Source organism: Nomascus leucogenys, chromosome 18 (genome assembly GCF_006542625.1).
Source record: "Nomascus leucogenys isolate Asia chromosome 18, Asia_NLE_v1, whole genome shotgun sequence".
Classification (NCBI taxonomy): domain Eukaryota; kingdom Metazoa; phylum Chordata; class Mammalia; order Primates; family Hylobatidae; genus Nomascus; species Nomascus leucogenys.
In genome coordinates this window covers 92,632,168-92,647,530 of record NC_044398.1, presented here as the reverse complement: position 1 = coordinate 92,647,530, position 15,363 = coordinate 92,632,168, and the positions used below count along the sequence as shown (strand labels likewise).

Below are 15,363 nucleotides of genomic sequence, written 5' to 3'. Positions count from 1 at the left end.
TCCTTCGTCTTCTGCCATGACTGTGAGGCCTCCCCAGCCATATGGAACTGTGAGTCCATTAAGCCTCTTTCCTTTACAAATTACCCAGTCTCGGGTATGTCTTTATTAGCAGCGTGATAATGGACTAATACAAGTGGTACAGCACCCCACAGCTCACTGCAGCCCTTACCCCTCAGGCTCAAATGATCTCCCACTCCAGCCTCCCAAGTAGCTGGGACTACAGGTGTGCTCCACCATGCTTGGCTAATTTTTTTTCTTTTTGTATAGACGAGGTCTCACTATGTTGCCCAGGCTGGTCTTGAACTCCTGGGCTCAAGCAATCCTCCTGCATGGGCCACCCAAAGTGCTCCTGCACCTGGCCGGGACTTTTAGTTTTAAAACAGAGGATGGTCCCAGGCAAACTAGACCAAGTTGTCACCGCACTGCACTGATGACACGTCTCAGGGTCATCCTGAGGGCATGGCAGGTTTGGACCTGACCCTAGCCGGGGAGGTGGAGGGCTGGAAAGAGGTGGTAGTTAATAGTGGTTAGGGCCAAGCAGCCTAAGTTGGCTCCGACACCCAGATTTCTTGCCTTCATCAAGCCACTTGTTAACTCCTGACCGGAAAGCACCCTAGAAGGGACTTCTGCGTTTTGTCATCAGAAAGCTTTAAATCGTCACTGAGAAACAACGAATGATCAAGGCATGGCTTCTGACTTCTGATCTGACTTCAGCCTTGCTAAAATTCCTAAGCAGAAAAAAATGCTCTGAGACCTCTGCTTCCTCCAAGTTCCTCCAGGACTGAGGCTGTGCCTTGTTCATCTCTTGAGCCCCTGCAGCCAGCACAGGCCTGGCACAACGTGGGCACCTCTGTCACCCACCAGCTTGAAACCCGTTGATGGCTTCCCATCAGCTTAGAACAAAGACCCCAAATCCTTTCTATGGCCTGCAAGACTCCATGGGCCGTGGCCCTGCCTGCCCTGCTGGTTCACTTCCCACTGCACTCCAGCCCCACTGGGCAGCCCTCCGTCCCTCCCATCACAGGGCTTCCGTCATGCTGTTCCCTCTACCCACGACACTGTTCCCTCCTCTCTGTATTGAGATAGAACATTGTCGACAGCAACTCCTACTCACCCTCCAGATCCTCTGGCTTCATGTCTCCAGGATGCCTTCCCTGGACTCCCAACTCAATCCAAACTCCCGAATATAAAACGTCCCACTGTGGTACAGCATGCATGTGCCCACAAACATACACACACACAAACACACACCGGCACACAGCACCGCACGGCTGCCAATTTCTCCTTTCCAAATCCTGCTTCCTCCTGGCTTCCCTCTTGGTGGCTGGGAAGGGACTGCTTATTCCAGAAAGCCCCTTGTTAGGGAAGCCCATTGATGTACTTACATGACATTAGCTGGATGATGGAGGTTAGGACAAACCTCTCTCCCTGCTTCAGGCGGAAGAGCTGGAGCACAAAGATGAAGAAGGCGATGCAGCAGAGAATGGTGGAGAGGATCATGGTGGCCTGGACCGCCTGCAGCGTGGAGTACTCTGCGGGAGAAGGGCGGGGACGCAGGACTGAGGACCTTGGCCAGCCGGCACTGCGGGGTGCACAGTGACCGCGGCAGCTCGAGTAGGGGTGACAGGAGGCAAACAGGCAGGGGTTCAGGCGGTCGTCTACATGGTCTGAGCACAAAGGCAGCCAAGGAGTCTTTCAGAACCCCTGCCCTTCACCTCCAGTGTCCATTTGACAAGACAATCCTCGGCCCCCTCATCTGGAAGACGAGGCAAGAACCACCTGCTCTGCATTCTTCCTGGTCTGAGTCACAGATTCCAAATGCTTGGCTCATGGACAGCGGGATCTTTTGAAGTACAAACCTCAGGTTCCAACGCGGTAGATTCTGACTCAAGAAATCAGGATGGGGATTTTAGAGAGGGATTCTCATGGACTCAGGGCTCATGGGACTGTGACCTTGTGAAGTGCTCTGTGGACTCCATAGTAGCCTGTAGGTATCAGAGGCTGATCTTCACAGTCACTACTTACAAAGAGGAGGAAAGCTCCTTTCTTTTCAGGTCAGCCTTAACAGAGGCTGGGGTATGAAGGTTTGGGGCTCAGTACAGAGAAGTTTCAGTGGAGAAAGGAGGCCTAGGGTGAAGGGTGTCACATAGGGGCAGGTCACAGTGAAGCTATGTGTAGAAAGCCATGTGGCACAGCGAAGGCGTCCTGCACATGGGTTACCTTCGTGGGCCTCAGTTTCCTCACCTGTAAAATGGGGATATAGATATATTTTTTGAGACAGGGTCTCACTCTGACATCCAGGCTGGAGTGCAGTGGCACAGCCATAGCTCACTGCAGATTTGAACTCTTGGGCCCAAGTGATCCTCCTGCCTCAGCCTCCTGTGTAGCTGGGACTACAGGCATGTCTGGCTAATTTTTAAAAAATGTTTGTAGGGATGGAGTCTCGCTATGTTGCTCACGCTGGTCTTGAACTCTAAAATGGGGATACTAATAGCTCCTTCCTCATCGGGCTGGGAAGGGAGAGTAAACTCATCTACGTAAGGGGGTTTAGAGGGTGCAGGCAAGGTGGGAGTCCTGTATAAGAGCTGAATGCTGAATGTTACCACCAGGATGAGGCCAAAAGATAAGGTGAGGGGACAGCGTCCACGCTGCACAGAAAATCTAAGGACACACCTTCCTTTTCTTTTTCTTTCTTTTTTTTTTCCTTCAATTTTGCAGTTTTGCCTGAAAACTCACTGGAGTGAACATAATTGGTAAGTACTTAATGAAACGTCTAGAGCTGTGGATTTAATCCATTCTGGCTACAAATTATGGTTACTTGGAGAGCATCTAGCCTCTCCCCCAATTCCTTATGGGGAGTGAAAGGAGTCTGACCGGCTCCCCCACTAGGACACACACCACATGACCCCATTCCCATGAGGCCCAGGAACAGGTGGAAGTGAGTTTTAGTGACAGAAGTCAGAAGTGGTTGCCCTCGGGGCAGAAAGCGGTGGCAACTGTGTGGAAGGGGGCCCAAGGAACTTTCTGGAGAGTTGGGAATGTTCTCTGTCTTCTTTTGGATGGTGGTTACATGGACGTTTATACAATTGTCAAAACCCACCAAACCGAGCCCTTAAGAAGCCTGCATTTCCTTGTCTGTAAATTATAACTCCATTAAAAAAGAAAAAGAAAAAGAACACCCAGCAGGCTCTACTGAGATGAAATAAATCAGAAAGTCGGGCATTGACAGCAGGCACGAGGGCTTCATAAAGCCACCGAGGGAATTCCAACATGGAGCCCAAGTGGTGACCCTCTGGCTTACAGCAGTACTTTCCAAATCTGCCCAATCCCAGGGATCACCTGGGATTGCTTATTAAAAATACAGACTCTTAGGCCTCTCCCCCTGGAGATTCTGCTACCATTGTCCTGGAGTGGGCACCAGGAATCTGTATTTTCAGCAACAAGTGACCCATGATGGGGCAAATGGGGAAAACATGGCTTTGGGGGAGAGGATGAATACATGTTCCTAGAACAGGGTTTCTCAAAGCTGGGAGGGGGTGCAGGATGTACCCGCAAGGCAGCCCCTGAGATGGGTGTATGTGGAACCCAGTGAGGACGGAAAACAACAAAAATTCACTGAATGAGAGGGATGCTCACTTTGCTCAGTTTAAATTCCTCTAAGGGCTGGGTGCAGTGACTCACGCCTGTAATCCCAGCACTTTGGGAGGCAGAGGCAGGTGGATCACCTGAGGTCAGGAGTTGGAGACCAGCCTGGCCAATATGGCAAAAGCCGGTCTCTATTAAAAATACAAAAATTAGCTGAGTGTGGTGGCGCACACCTGTAATCCCAGCTACTCGGGAGATTGAGGCAGGAGGATGGCTTGAACCCAGAAGGCGGGGGCTGTAGCGAGCAGAGATCGCGCCACTGCATTCCAGCCTGGGTGATAGAGCGAGACTCTGTCTCCAAAAAATAAATAAATAAAAATAAATAAATAGATTTCTCTAAGGACCTCGAGGAGGAGTTCTCCACCAGCTGCTTTTGCGCTTTAAAAATACCCACTAATATCTGGGTGTTTGGGGTTGTTTGTTTTTTAACATGAAAAGGACCAGAAACAGGCTTAGAGGCTTCAGGAGGGAAGTGTGACCAGACTTTGATAACATCACTGGGCTTTCAACCTAGTATTTTCAGAAAGCTTCCCTTCTTTTATGGCAAGTGATACTAGTTTATCACTCATGGGAGGGATGTGACGTTCTCTTTAACAGAGACTTATGGTTTGGGAGGCCAAAGCAGGTGAAGTGGGAGAATGGCTTGAGCTCAGGAGTTTAAGACCAGCATGGGCAACATGGTGAAACCCTGTCTCTACAGAAAATACAAAAATTAGCCAGGTGTGGTGGCGCACACCTGTAGTCCCAGCTACTGGGGAGGCTGAGGTGGGAGGATCACTTGAACCTGGGGGGCAGAGGTTACAGTGAGCCGTGATTGCACCACTGCACTCCAGCCAGGGTGACAAAGCAAGAGCCTGAGTCAAATAAAAAAAAAAAAAGAAAATAGATTTATGGGCGAGCGCGGAGGCTCATGCCTGTAAATCCCAGCACTTTGGGAGGCCACGGTGGGAGGATCACTTGAAGCCAGGCATGAAAAACCAGCCTGGGCAACATAGCAAGACCCTGTCTCTATGAAATAAATAGAGTAGATTTATGTACAGAAAAGTGGGCTATTTTAAAAGTAAACTTTTTAAAGTAAAAAAAGTTGGCAAACTTTTTCAGTAGAGGGACAGTGAATATTTTAGGTTTTGTGAACCGTATGGTCTCTTGTTGAATGCTTTTTTTGTTTTGTTTTTAGGGGTGTTTGTGTGTGTGCATGTGTGTGTGTGTGTGTGTGTGTAAACAACTTTTAAAAATGTAAAAACTGTTCTTAGCTCCCGGGCCAAACAAAAACAGGCCTTGGACTGAATTTGGCCAGTGGTTCGCCAACCCCTGTTTTAAAGAAAAATAAGTGAATAATCCCAGGTAGAGGATTCAGAAAAACATTCACAGAGCACAGCAAGCCCTCCCAGCTGGCCTTGCACAGTGGCGACAGCTGGGGCTTGCAGAGCACAGGGAAGGAGGGCTATTCCCAGGGCCAGAGGTTAGCATGATAGAATAAGAGACAAGATGGAAGGGAGCACCAATGGTGTTCCATGGTTAAGGGCACCGGCTTTAGAATTGGTCACATCTATAGTGGAATCCTGCCGCCATCATTCGCTCCTGGCTATGTGGCCTTGGGGAACTTAACTGCTCTGTGCCTCAGTTTCCTCATCTTAAAATGGGGCCTATGGTCCCTGCCTGATGGGGCTATGAGCTCACCTATGTAAAGGACTTAGACCCATGCCTCACAGTCAACTTTAAGTAAATGGTGCCTTCTACTGGTATTTTTGCTGCTTTTATGATGAAGATGGATATTGTCATTGAGTGTGTGAGAATATGGGACCCAGGGAGTAGGCTCCTTTGCTCCCTGATAGGCTTGTCAGATTTGGCAAACAAACCAAAACAGACACAAAGACAGGATGCCCAGTAAATGAATATCCAATAGACAACAAATAACTTTTAGGAGACGCATGGTGGCTCCTCCTCCTCCTTTAGGCTGAGGTAGGCAGATCTCTTGAGCCCAGGAGTTCAAGACCAGCCTGGGCAACATGGTGAAACTCCATCTCTACAAAAATTGGAAAAATTACCTGGGCATGGTGGTGAGTGCCTGTAGTCGCAGCTACTTGAGAGGCTGAGATGGGAGGATCACTTGAGCCCCAGAGGTCAAGGCTGCAGTGAGTCGTGATTGCACCACTGCACTCCAGCCTGGGTGACAGAGTGAGACCCTGTCTCAAAAACAAACAAACAAACAAACAAAACCCAAAAAACTAAACCCTCCCCCCTACCCAACAAAACCAAATATTTTTTAGCATAAGTATGTCCCATGTAATATTAATATCTGGGCCATAGTCATACTAAAAAAAAGTACTTACTGTTTATCTGAAATCTCTAATTTAACCAGGTATACTGTATTTTATCAGGCAACTGGGATCCCAAAGTATCTATTTCATGAGTTATATGAGGAAAAACAGAACCGTTCATTTCATAGTGAAAAACAGTTGTCAGCAGTTTTTGAACGGGATTTTCTGTATTTCAAAGCCTTTTCATGTATTTAGCTCATTGAAGAGGTGGGCACAGCAAAGGCATCATTATTACTTCTGTTCTACAGCTGAGGATGTTGAAATTGACCTGCCCAGTGCAAGGCTACACAGCTCGTCTAGGAAGGGAAGCCAGATCTTGGATTTCTGTTTGTTTGTTTTTGAGACACGGTCTCACTCTGTCACCCAGGGTGGAGTGCAGTGGCGTGATCTCAGCTCACCGCAATTCTCTTGCTTCAGCCTCCTCAGTAGCTGGGATTACAGGCATGCACCACCACGCCCAGCTAATTTTTATATTTTTAGTAAAGATGGGGTTTCGCCATATTGACCAGTCTGGTCTCAAACTCCCGACCTCAAGTGATCCATCCGCCTCTGCCTCCCAAAGTGCTGGGATTACAGGCATGAGCCACTGCGCCCCGCCAGATCTCGGATTTCTTACTGCTGGACGGGGAAAAGTGCCTGGAGAGTAAATTATGGTCTCTGAGCCCATTTAGAGGCGAGGCTTGGATAAAAAAAGAAGGGAAGAGAAAATTCTAGATGAGAGCTGAAGCTGGAGAAAGGGTGAGAAAGGGAAACTCGGCTGTGCCAAGAGACAGAGAAGAGAAGGCACGAGGTCCAACTTAGCTGGAGTTGGTCCCCCTCCAGCCTCCGGCTTCTCCACACCCCTGGCACGTCCAGCTTGTGCCATCCTCCACTGCAGCACACACTGAGCAAACGCGGCCAGGCCCACCGGAGTACGCAGCGAGCGGAGGAGAGGGTGCGGAGGCGGAGAACCCGAAACCTCACTTCTGACCGTTCCTTCCTCCTTCAGTGCTTCTCAGTCAGCTTCCTTCATTCACACTTACCTTGAAAGCTGTCATTGATTTCTGTACAATTCGTGTTGTTGATACATATTCTCCAGACATCTGCAAAAAACTCATCTCCTACCCACCAGGCCTGTAACACAAAATGGAAATAGAGAGAAAGTCTGTCCGTTCATTTTTTTTTTTTTTTTTTTTTGAGATGGAGTCTGGCTCTGTCGCCCAGGCTGGAGTGCAGTGGCGCTATCTCTGCTCACTGCAAGCTCTGCCTCCTGGGTTCACGCCATTCTCCTGCCTCAGCCTCCCGAGTAGCTGGGACTACAGGCGCCCGCCACCACACCTGGCTCATTTTTTTGTATTTTTAGTAGAGACGGGGTTTCACTATGTTAGCCAGGGTGGTCTCGATCTCCTGACCTGGTGATCCACCTGCCTCGGCCTCCCAAAGTGCTGGGATTACAGGCGTGAGCCACCGCACCCGGCCGAGGCTGTCCGTTCATGATGCAAAGACTGACTGCTAATTAGGCAGGAGGCATGGTGGGCTTCCGAGATTCTCAAACTACAGCACATGTGAGCATTGCCTCGGGAGCTTATTCTAATGCAGACTGATTCAGGAGGTCTGGGGTGGGGACTGGGATTCTGTATTTCTTCCTTTTCTATTTATTTATTTTTTTGAGACAGGGTCTTGCTCTGTCGTCGAGGCTGGAGGGCAGTGACACAGTCTTGGCTCACTGCGACCCTCCCATATTGGGTTCAAGCAATGCTCCTGCCTGAGTCTCACGAGTAGCTGGGATTTAGAGACATGCACCACCACACCTGGCTAATTTTTATATTTTTAGTAGAGACAGGATTTCGCCATGTTGGTCAGGCTAGTCTAGAACTTCTGACCTCAGGTGATCCACCTGCCTTGGCCTCCCAAAGTGCTGGGATTACAGGCGTGAGCCACTGCGCCCGGCCAGGATTCTACATTTCTAACTGGCTCCAGGTGATGCTCTGCTACTTTCTCCCAAAGGATAAGAGGTGGTCCAGGCCCTCAGAGAGTATGGGAGAAAAGATGAGGCTGAGTTGGTGGAAATAATAGCAGTCAGGGCTGGGCATGGTGGCTCATGCCTGTAATTTCAGTACCTTGGGAAGCCGAGGTGGGAGGATTGCTTGAGCCCAGGAGTTTGAGACCAGCTGGGGCAACCCATCTCTAAAAAAAAATACAAAAAATCAGTCAGGCATGGTGGTGTGTGACTGTAGTCCCAGCTACTCAGGAGTCTGAGGTGGGAGGATCACTTGAGCCTGGGCAGTAGAGGCTGCAGTGAGCCGTGATCACAACATTACACTCCAGCCTGGGTGACAGAGAGAGACCCTGTCACAAACAAACAAACACTGCAATGGATGGGATGACCAGACAAGATTCTCCTGTCTTCAGCCAAAAGCATTCATTTCCCTCTGTGCTTTGGTGGCTGCTGCCCTTCCCCCACTGCCCAAGATGGCCTTCCTTCTACTTTCCAGTTGCCAAGCACAATTCCAAACGCATAATGAATACCCTCAGACTCACTGATGGACAAAAAGTCCATCTGCGTCTTCACAGTATGTGCCATGATAATATACATGCCCTGGGGGTGCTGGATACGATTCACTAAGGCTGATGGTTTTCCTGCCCCTAATGTCTGTCTGTCCTTTTCACTGGGACCTTTTCAGGATCCCAAAGGACTAGATGGGAAGAAATAGAAAAAGGAGATTCTAAAAGAACATTCGGTCCCATTTATTTCACAGTAACCTCCTGGAATGGTGGGTCCACATACTATAATCCAGGGTTCCCCAACCCATGGGCCATGGACTGGTACCTGTCTGTGGCCTGTTAGGAACCAGGCCATGCAGCAGGACGTGAGCGGCCAGTGAAGGCAGCTTCATGTGTATTTACAGCTGCTCCCCATCACTCACATTACTGCCTGAGATCTGCCTCCTGTCAGGTCACCAGGGGCATTAGATTCTTATAGGAGTGTCAACCTTATTGTGAACTGTGCATGCAAGGGATCCAGGCTGCACACTCCTTATGAGACTCTAATGCCTGATGATCTGTCACTGTCTCCCATCACCCCCAGATGGGACCATCTAGCCCAGAACAACAAGCTCAGGGCTCCCACTGATTCCACATTATGATGAGCTGTATAATTATTTCATTATATATTACAATGTAATAATAATAAAGTGCACAATAAATATAATGCACTCGAATCATTCTAAAACCATCCCCCTGCAATGCCCCCTCCCCAATCTGTAGAAAAATTGTCTTCCATGAAACCGGTCCCTGGTGCCAAAAAGGTTGGGGACCACTGCTATAATCCATAGCATCAATGTGGTCCCTGCCCAGGCCACTCACAGCAGCTCAGCAAGAAGTTCCAGAACCCAAATGCGATTACTGTGCTCATCTGCCCTGACAGGCTCCAGGACCAGCAGCCTCTGCAATGGCTCAAATCCTGGCTCTGCTGCTTACTGCACTGTAAACTCTGCCAAGTGCCCAAATGGCCCTGAGGCTCAGTTCCTTCACCTGTAACCCAGTGCAAGGAGATGTTGGTGTCCTACCTGGTACAGTTGGGGTGGGGATCACATGAGATGACATGCATAAAAGGGCCATAGTGATCGCTAAGTGACAAGTGTTATCATTTATGTTATTACTGTCATGATGATTCATCAACAGGAGCCGTATATGTAGACAGAGTTGGTGACCACTCGTATGGTGTACTTTTTGGCTTTCTGAGCCATGTTTCTGCCCTTTAATTATATCTGCCATCTAAAATGAGCAGGATGGAAGCCAGGTCTTTGGAACAGCGTATAGGCTATTAAGAAGCTTCCCTGATGTCACTCCCTGCTTGGAGGGATATTAATCTATGCCAAGAGGTTATTTATCCAATACATTCCTGCCATACGGCTGCAAGCTGGATACTAAAGGAAAACATTAAATTTTTCATAGGGGCATAGGTAGAGTCTGGAAAGTTCCATGCATGAGCTCTGCTGGGGAGGACATGGCCGGGTGGGCTAGCAACAAGGGACCCTGGTTGATAAGGAGGTGTCAGGGGTTGGGGGCAGAGGCCACCTGAGATGGGTCACCTGGAAGATCTAGAGCAGCGGTCCTCAACAGAGGGTGATTTTGTTCTCCACGGGACATTTGACAATGTCTGAAGATATTTTGAATTGTCATAACCAGGGGTGGGGGTGCTACTGCATCTAGCGGATAAGGCCAGACACGTTGCTGAACTTCCTACAATGCACAGGGAGGCCTCCATAACAAAGGATTATCCAGCCCAAAATGACAATAGTGGCAAGGTTGAGAACTCTGATCTAGAGGAAAGCTGAAGTCACACAACATCCTCAAAGGGCTTCCTAGAGCCAGGCTCTATGAAAGAATCACGGATGGGAGGACAAACGTCCTTGCCTGCCAGGACCTGCCACCAAAACCTGAACATGGGACGGCCTGAACCTTCACATTTAGGCCAAGAGTCCTCAGCCCTTGGGTCAGAAGACGGGCGTGCCTTTGCAGGGAGGACAACCCCGAATCGTGGTTGAACCTTGGCAAGGTTCTCAACCTATGATACGGTTTGGCTGTGACCCCACTCAAATCTTGAATTGTATTCCCATAATTCTCACATGTCATGGGAGGGACCCGGTGGGAGGTAACTGAATCATGGGGGTGAGTTTTTCCCATACTGTTCTTGTGGTAGTGAATAAGTCTCACAAGATCTGACGGTTTTATAAAGGGCAGTTTCCCTGCACACGCTCTCTTGCCTGCCGCCATGTAAGACGTGGCTTTGCTCCTCCTTTGCCTTCCGCAGAGGCCTCCCAGACACGTGGAACTATGAGTCCATTAGACCTCGTTTTCTTTATAAATTACCCAGTCTCTGGTATGCCTTTATTAGCAGCATGAGAACAGACCAATACAACCCACTTCTATTGACTCCAGGACCCAGGGTTCTGCGTGAGTGGCAGGAAAGGAAACTTACATTGTCGATGGTGGCAACGAACAGCAAGGCTGCAGAGGTGATGTGGAAGGCGATGATGAAAGCAAGAAGCACCAACATTTTCACAGGGCAGGGCGAGGCAAGGGGTCACGTTTAAAGCCCAGAGCAGGATGTGCTGAAGAGGGTAGGAAAAAGAAATTCAAAATCTGTCAATGACAAAATAAAATTACAATAAAAAATAAACACCTTTTAGCTGGGCGTGGTGGATCATGCCTATAATCCTGGAACTTTGGGAGAAGGCGGGAAGATTCTTGAGCCCAGGAGATTGAGACCAGCCCGGGCAACACAGTAAGACACTGTCTCTAAAAACAATAAAAGAAAACTAGCTGGGCGTGGTAGTCATACCTGCAGGCCCAGCTACTTAGGAGGCTGAGGCAGGAAGATTGCTTGAGCCTGGGAGGTTGAGGATGCAGTGAGCCATAATTGCGCCACTGCACTCCAGCCTGGGCAACAAAGCAAGGCTCTGTCTGTTAAAAAGAAAAGGCAACATTTCATGGGGTCTTAGAAAAGCAAAAACAGTGCTCCCCATTTTTACTTGCCTGGATACTTTACTGGACAAAAGTCTGGCATGAGAGGAGCTGTCTGCTGTCACATCCAGATGCCAAATATTCCTTGTGGAGGAGGAGGGTGAGGACTCATTAGAATCCCTAACTCAGAAAAGCATCACACCTCTTGGGCGGGAAGGAGTGGCTCTCTGTGTGCTAAGATGCTGTTCCTGATTCCCCACACCCAGAAGCTCATTGTCTGAGGATTCCTGATCAGAGCCCCTACTTCATAACAAGCAAAAGTGATCACAGTACAGAAATATTTCCTAATGATCTGACCATTCATAAAGTTAATCCCCAGCTGGGTATGGTGGCTCATGCCTGTAATCTCACCACTTTGGGAGGCCAAGGCAAGAGGATGTTAATGAAGCCCAGGAGTTTGAGACCAGCTTGGGCAACAGAGCAAAACTCCATCTCTACAAAACATTTGAAAAACTAGCCTAGTGTTGCGGCATGTGCCTGTGGTCCCAGCTACTTGGTAAACTAAGGCAAAAGGATTGCTTGAGCCCAGGAGGTGGAGGCTGCAATAAACCATGGTCTCACCACTGCACACTAGCCTGGGTGACACAGCAAGACCCCATCTCAAAGAAATAAAAATAAAAATAAAATAAAATAAATACCCACTCATACACCGTTCTTCTTAATATATATTCCCATTTGAACAACAGTGGACCCCAAAAAAATACAACATGTGGCAGACAGCTGCCATTTCATTTTCCCCTCTCTGATCACACAGGAAGACTATATTTCCTGGACTCCCTTGCAGCTAGGTGGGGAACTCATGACTAATAGGCCAGAACTGCATGACATGGCCATTTCCGGGCTGATGAAGAGGCGAGCAGGTACTCGTGACTAATTCTAACCAATGGGTCTGAACTGCATGACATGGCCATTTCCGGGCTGATGAAGGGGAGAGCAGGTACTCGTGACTAATTCTAACCAATGGGTCTGAACTGCATGACACGCCCATTTCCGGGCTGATGCAGAAGACAGCAGGTATGAGTTCTCCATGCTCCCTCTCCCTAAGGAGGTAGCTGGGGATGGTGCAGCCATAGTAGGTTGAAGCCTCACACCTTGGACAGATATTATGATTGGGGAATTAATAAGCCTCTGGACGTTAAACCACTGAGATTTCAGGGTAATGCTTTACTTTGGCAGGACAGTTTGAGTGACATACAACAGGAAGCAACTGCAAAGTGAAATTGGAAGTCTTACAACAGAACTACAGTTGTCCAAAGTTGATAAAAATGTCATGGGAGATCAGATGAAAAGCCACTGAGGGCATGAATACATGAGAACTTGTCTGAGCTGGACAAGTTCCCAATAAATGAGGAATAAGCATTCCAAAGAATGCTTTAACTATCAAACAATTAAAAGTCACACTGGGGAAAATTGATAAAATCTTTGAGTATTTTATAACCATCATCTTGGTCAACAAAACTCAAATGTCAAGAGAAGATGTCACATCAAATGATCTGGTTGGAAGATGCAACCTCCTAATATCAACACTTGGTTCATTCTTCTTTTATTCCAATAATTTGTGACCAGATAGTTACTACACTGTTTGGAAAAAAATTAATTTGTAGTTTCATGTTTTGAAGTACAGTGCAAATCAGACCTTCTGTTCACTGGTATGAAATTGTAGCCCCAGTTTTAAATGGATTAATGCACACACACACACACACACTCACACACACACACACTCTCTCTCTCTGAACCACTTGCGAGTAAGTTGCCTAAACCATATAAGTGCTTTAGTGTGTATTTCTGAAAAACAAGGACATTTTCTTTCTTTTCTTTTTTTTTGAGACAGTCTCGCTTTGTCGCCCAGGCTGGAATACAGTGGCGCAATCTCAGCTCACTGCACCCTCCGCCTCCCGGGTTCAAGTGATTCTCCTGCCTCAGCCTCCCAAGTAGCTAAGACTACAGGCACATGTCACCATGCCCAGCTAATTTTTGTATTTTTAGTAGAGATGGGGTTTCGCTATGTTGGCCAGGCTGGTCTCAAACTCCTGACCTCAGGTGATCCGCCTGCCTTGGCCTCCCAAAGTGCTGGGATTACAGACGTGAGCCACCGCCCCTGGTTGGAGATTTTCTTACATAACCACACTATGATGATCACGATGGAGAAATTTAACATGATATAATATAACTATCATATCTATAGTCCATAGTCAAATTGCCCCAATTATCCCAATAATGTTCTATATGGCTTTCTTTTTCCTGCCCCAGGATCCAATCCAAGATGATACAGTGCATTTTAGTTTCAAGTCACTTTAGTCCCCTTTAATCTGGGACACTTCCTCAGGCCTGTCTTTTTTATAACATTGATATTATTTAAGAATATTGACCACTTATTTTGTAGAGTGTCTCTCAAATTTGTGTTTGATGTTTCCTGATGATTTGATCCAGGTTATATTTTTTAAGCAGGAATGGCATATGAGCCATGTGTCCTCAATGGATCCCACCAGGAGGTGCAGTATGCCAGTTTGTCCCATCATTGGTGATGCTAACTTTGATCACTGGGTTGTGTTCTGCCAGATTCTTTCACTGTACATTTCCCCTTTGTAAGTAAAAAATACTTTGTAAGGCTGGGCATGGTGCCTCATGCTTGTAATCCTGGCACTTTGGGAGGTGGAGGTGGGTGGATCACCTAAAGTCAGGAGTTCGAGACCAGCCTGGCCAACATAGTGAAACCCTGTCTCTACTAAAAATACAAAAATTAGCCAGGCGTGGTGGTGGGCACCTGTAATTCCAGGTACTCGGGAGGCTGAGGCAGGATAATCACTTGAACCCAGAAGGCAGAGGTTGCACTGAGCCGAGATCGTGCCACTGCACTCCAGCCTGGGTGACAGAGAAACATTGCATCTCAAAAAAAAAAAAAAAAATTGTAGAAGTGATATTTGATAAAATACACATACAACTGACTATTAGTGTAAATGAGACACATTACATTCCCAATATTGTATATCCATCACCACTATCCAGTTCTAGAACATTTCATCACCCCCAAAGTAAATTCTGTACTCACTAAGCAGTTATTCCCTATTCTCCTTTCCCCCTAATCCCCAGCAACAAATAATATATTTTCTGTTTCTATGGATTTGTCTATTTTAGATATTTCATATCGTTGGAATCATACAATAGTGTGGCCTTTTGTGTCTGTCTTCTTTCATTTAGCATAGTGTTTCAAAGGTCCATCCATGTTGTGGCATGTGTGGGAAGGTATTTTGAGATAATGTAAAGATCCTCTCTCATGAAACTTTCACTCAGAGTTTAAGCAATCGCTGATATTTCTGAAACAGGATTTTTGTTTGTTTGTTTTTGAGACAGAGTCTTGCTCTGTTGCCCAGGCTGGAGTGCAGTGGCACAATCTCTGCTCACTGCAACCTCTGCCTCCCGGGTTCGAGCGATTCTTCTGCTTCAGCCTCCCCAGTAGCTGGGACTACAGGCACGTGCTACTATGCCTGGCTAATTTTTGCATTTTTAGTAGAGACGGAGTTTCACCGTGTTGGCCAGGCTGGTCTCAAACCCTTGACCTCATGTGATCTGCCTGCCTTGGTCTCCCAAAGTGCTGGGATTACAGATGTGAGCCACCATCCCCAGCGTGAAATAGGATCATTTTAAAAGGTCTTTTTCTGGTATCAACTATTCCCCCTCCTCTAGTGGACATGCGCTGACTGCACAAACCCTCCACCTTTTCACTGCCAGCTCTCCTCTCCAACCATGCTCACTCTCACCCGCATTATCCCCCCACGGAATGGATCAAGGCTCATGGGCTCATACAGGGTCCACTCCTTGAGACCTAGGACGTATTAACAATGAGCCAGGAGCTGTATGGCTGCAGAACTCAGTTGAGAGGTCCTGGCTG

The 15,363-nt window shown here is 47.7% G+C and overlaps 1 protein-coding gene across 1 annotated transcript in view; it reads right to left on the bottom strand.

The window, feature by feature from the left end:
• EMP2 (epithelial membrane protein 2) overlaps positions 1 to 15,363 on the bottom strand; it is a 48,690-nt gene that overhangs the window by 3,769 nt on the left and 29,558 nt on the right. Inside the window, exons 2-4 of the mRNA XM_030798379.1 lie at positions 10,930 to 11,062; positions 6,989 to 7,079; positions 1,386 to 1,532 (exon numbers count right to left, since the gene is read on the bottom strand). Of these exons, the coding sequence (XP_030654239.1) occupies positions 1,386 to 1,532; positions 6,989 to 7,079; positions 10,930 to 11,007 (316 nt within the window). The 5' untranslated portion in view covers positions 11,008 to 11,062. The remainder of the gene's footprint in view (positions 1 to 1,385; positions 1,533 to 6,988; positions 7,080 to 10,929; positions 11,063 to 15,363) is intronic.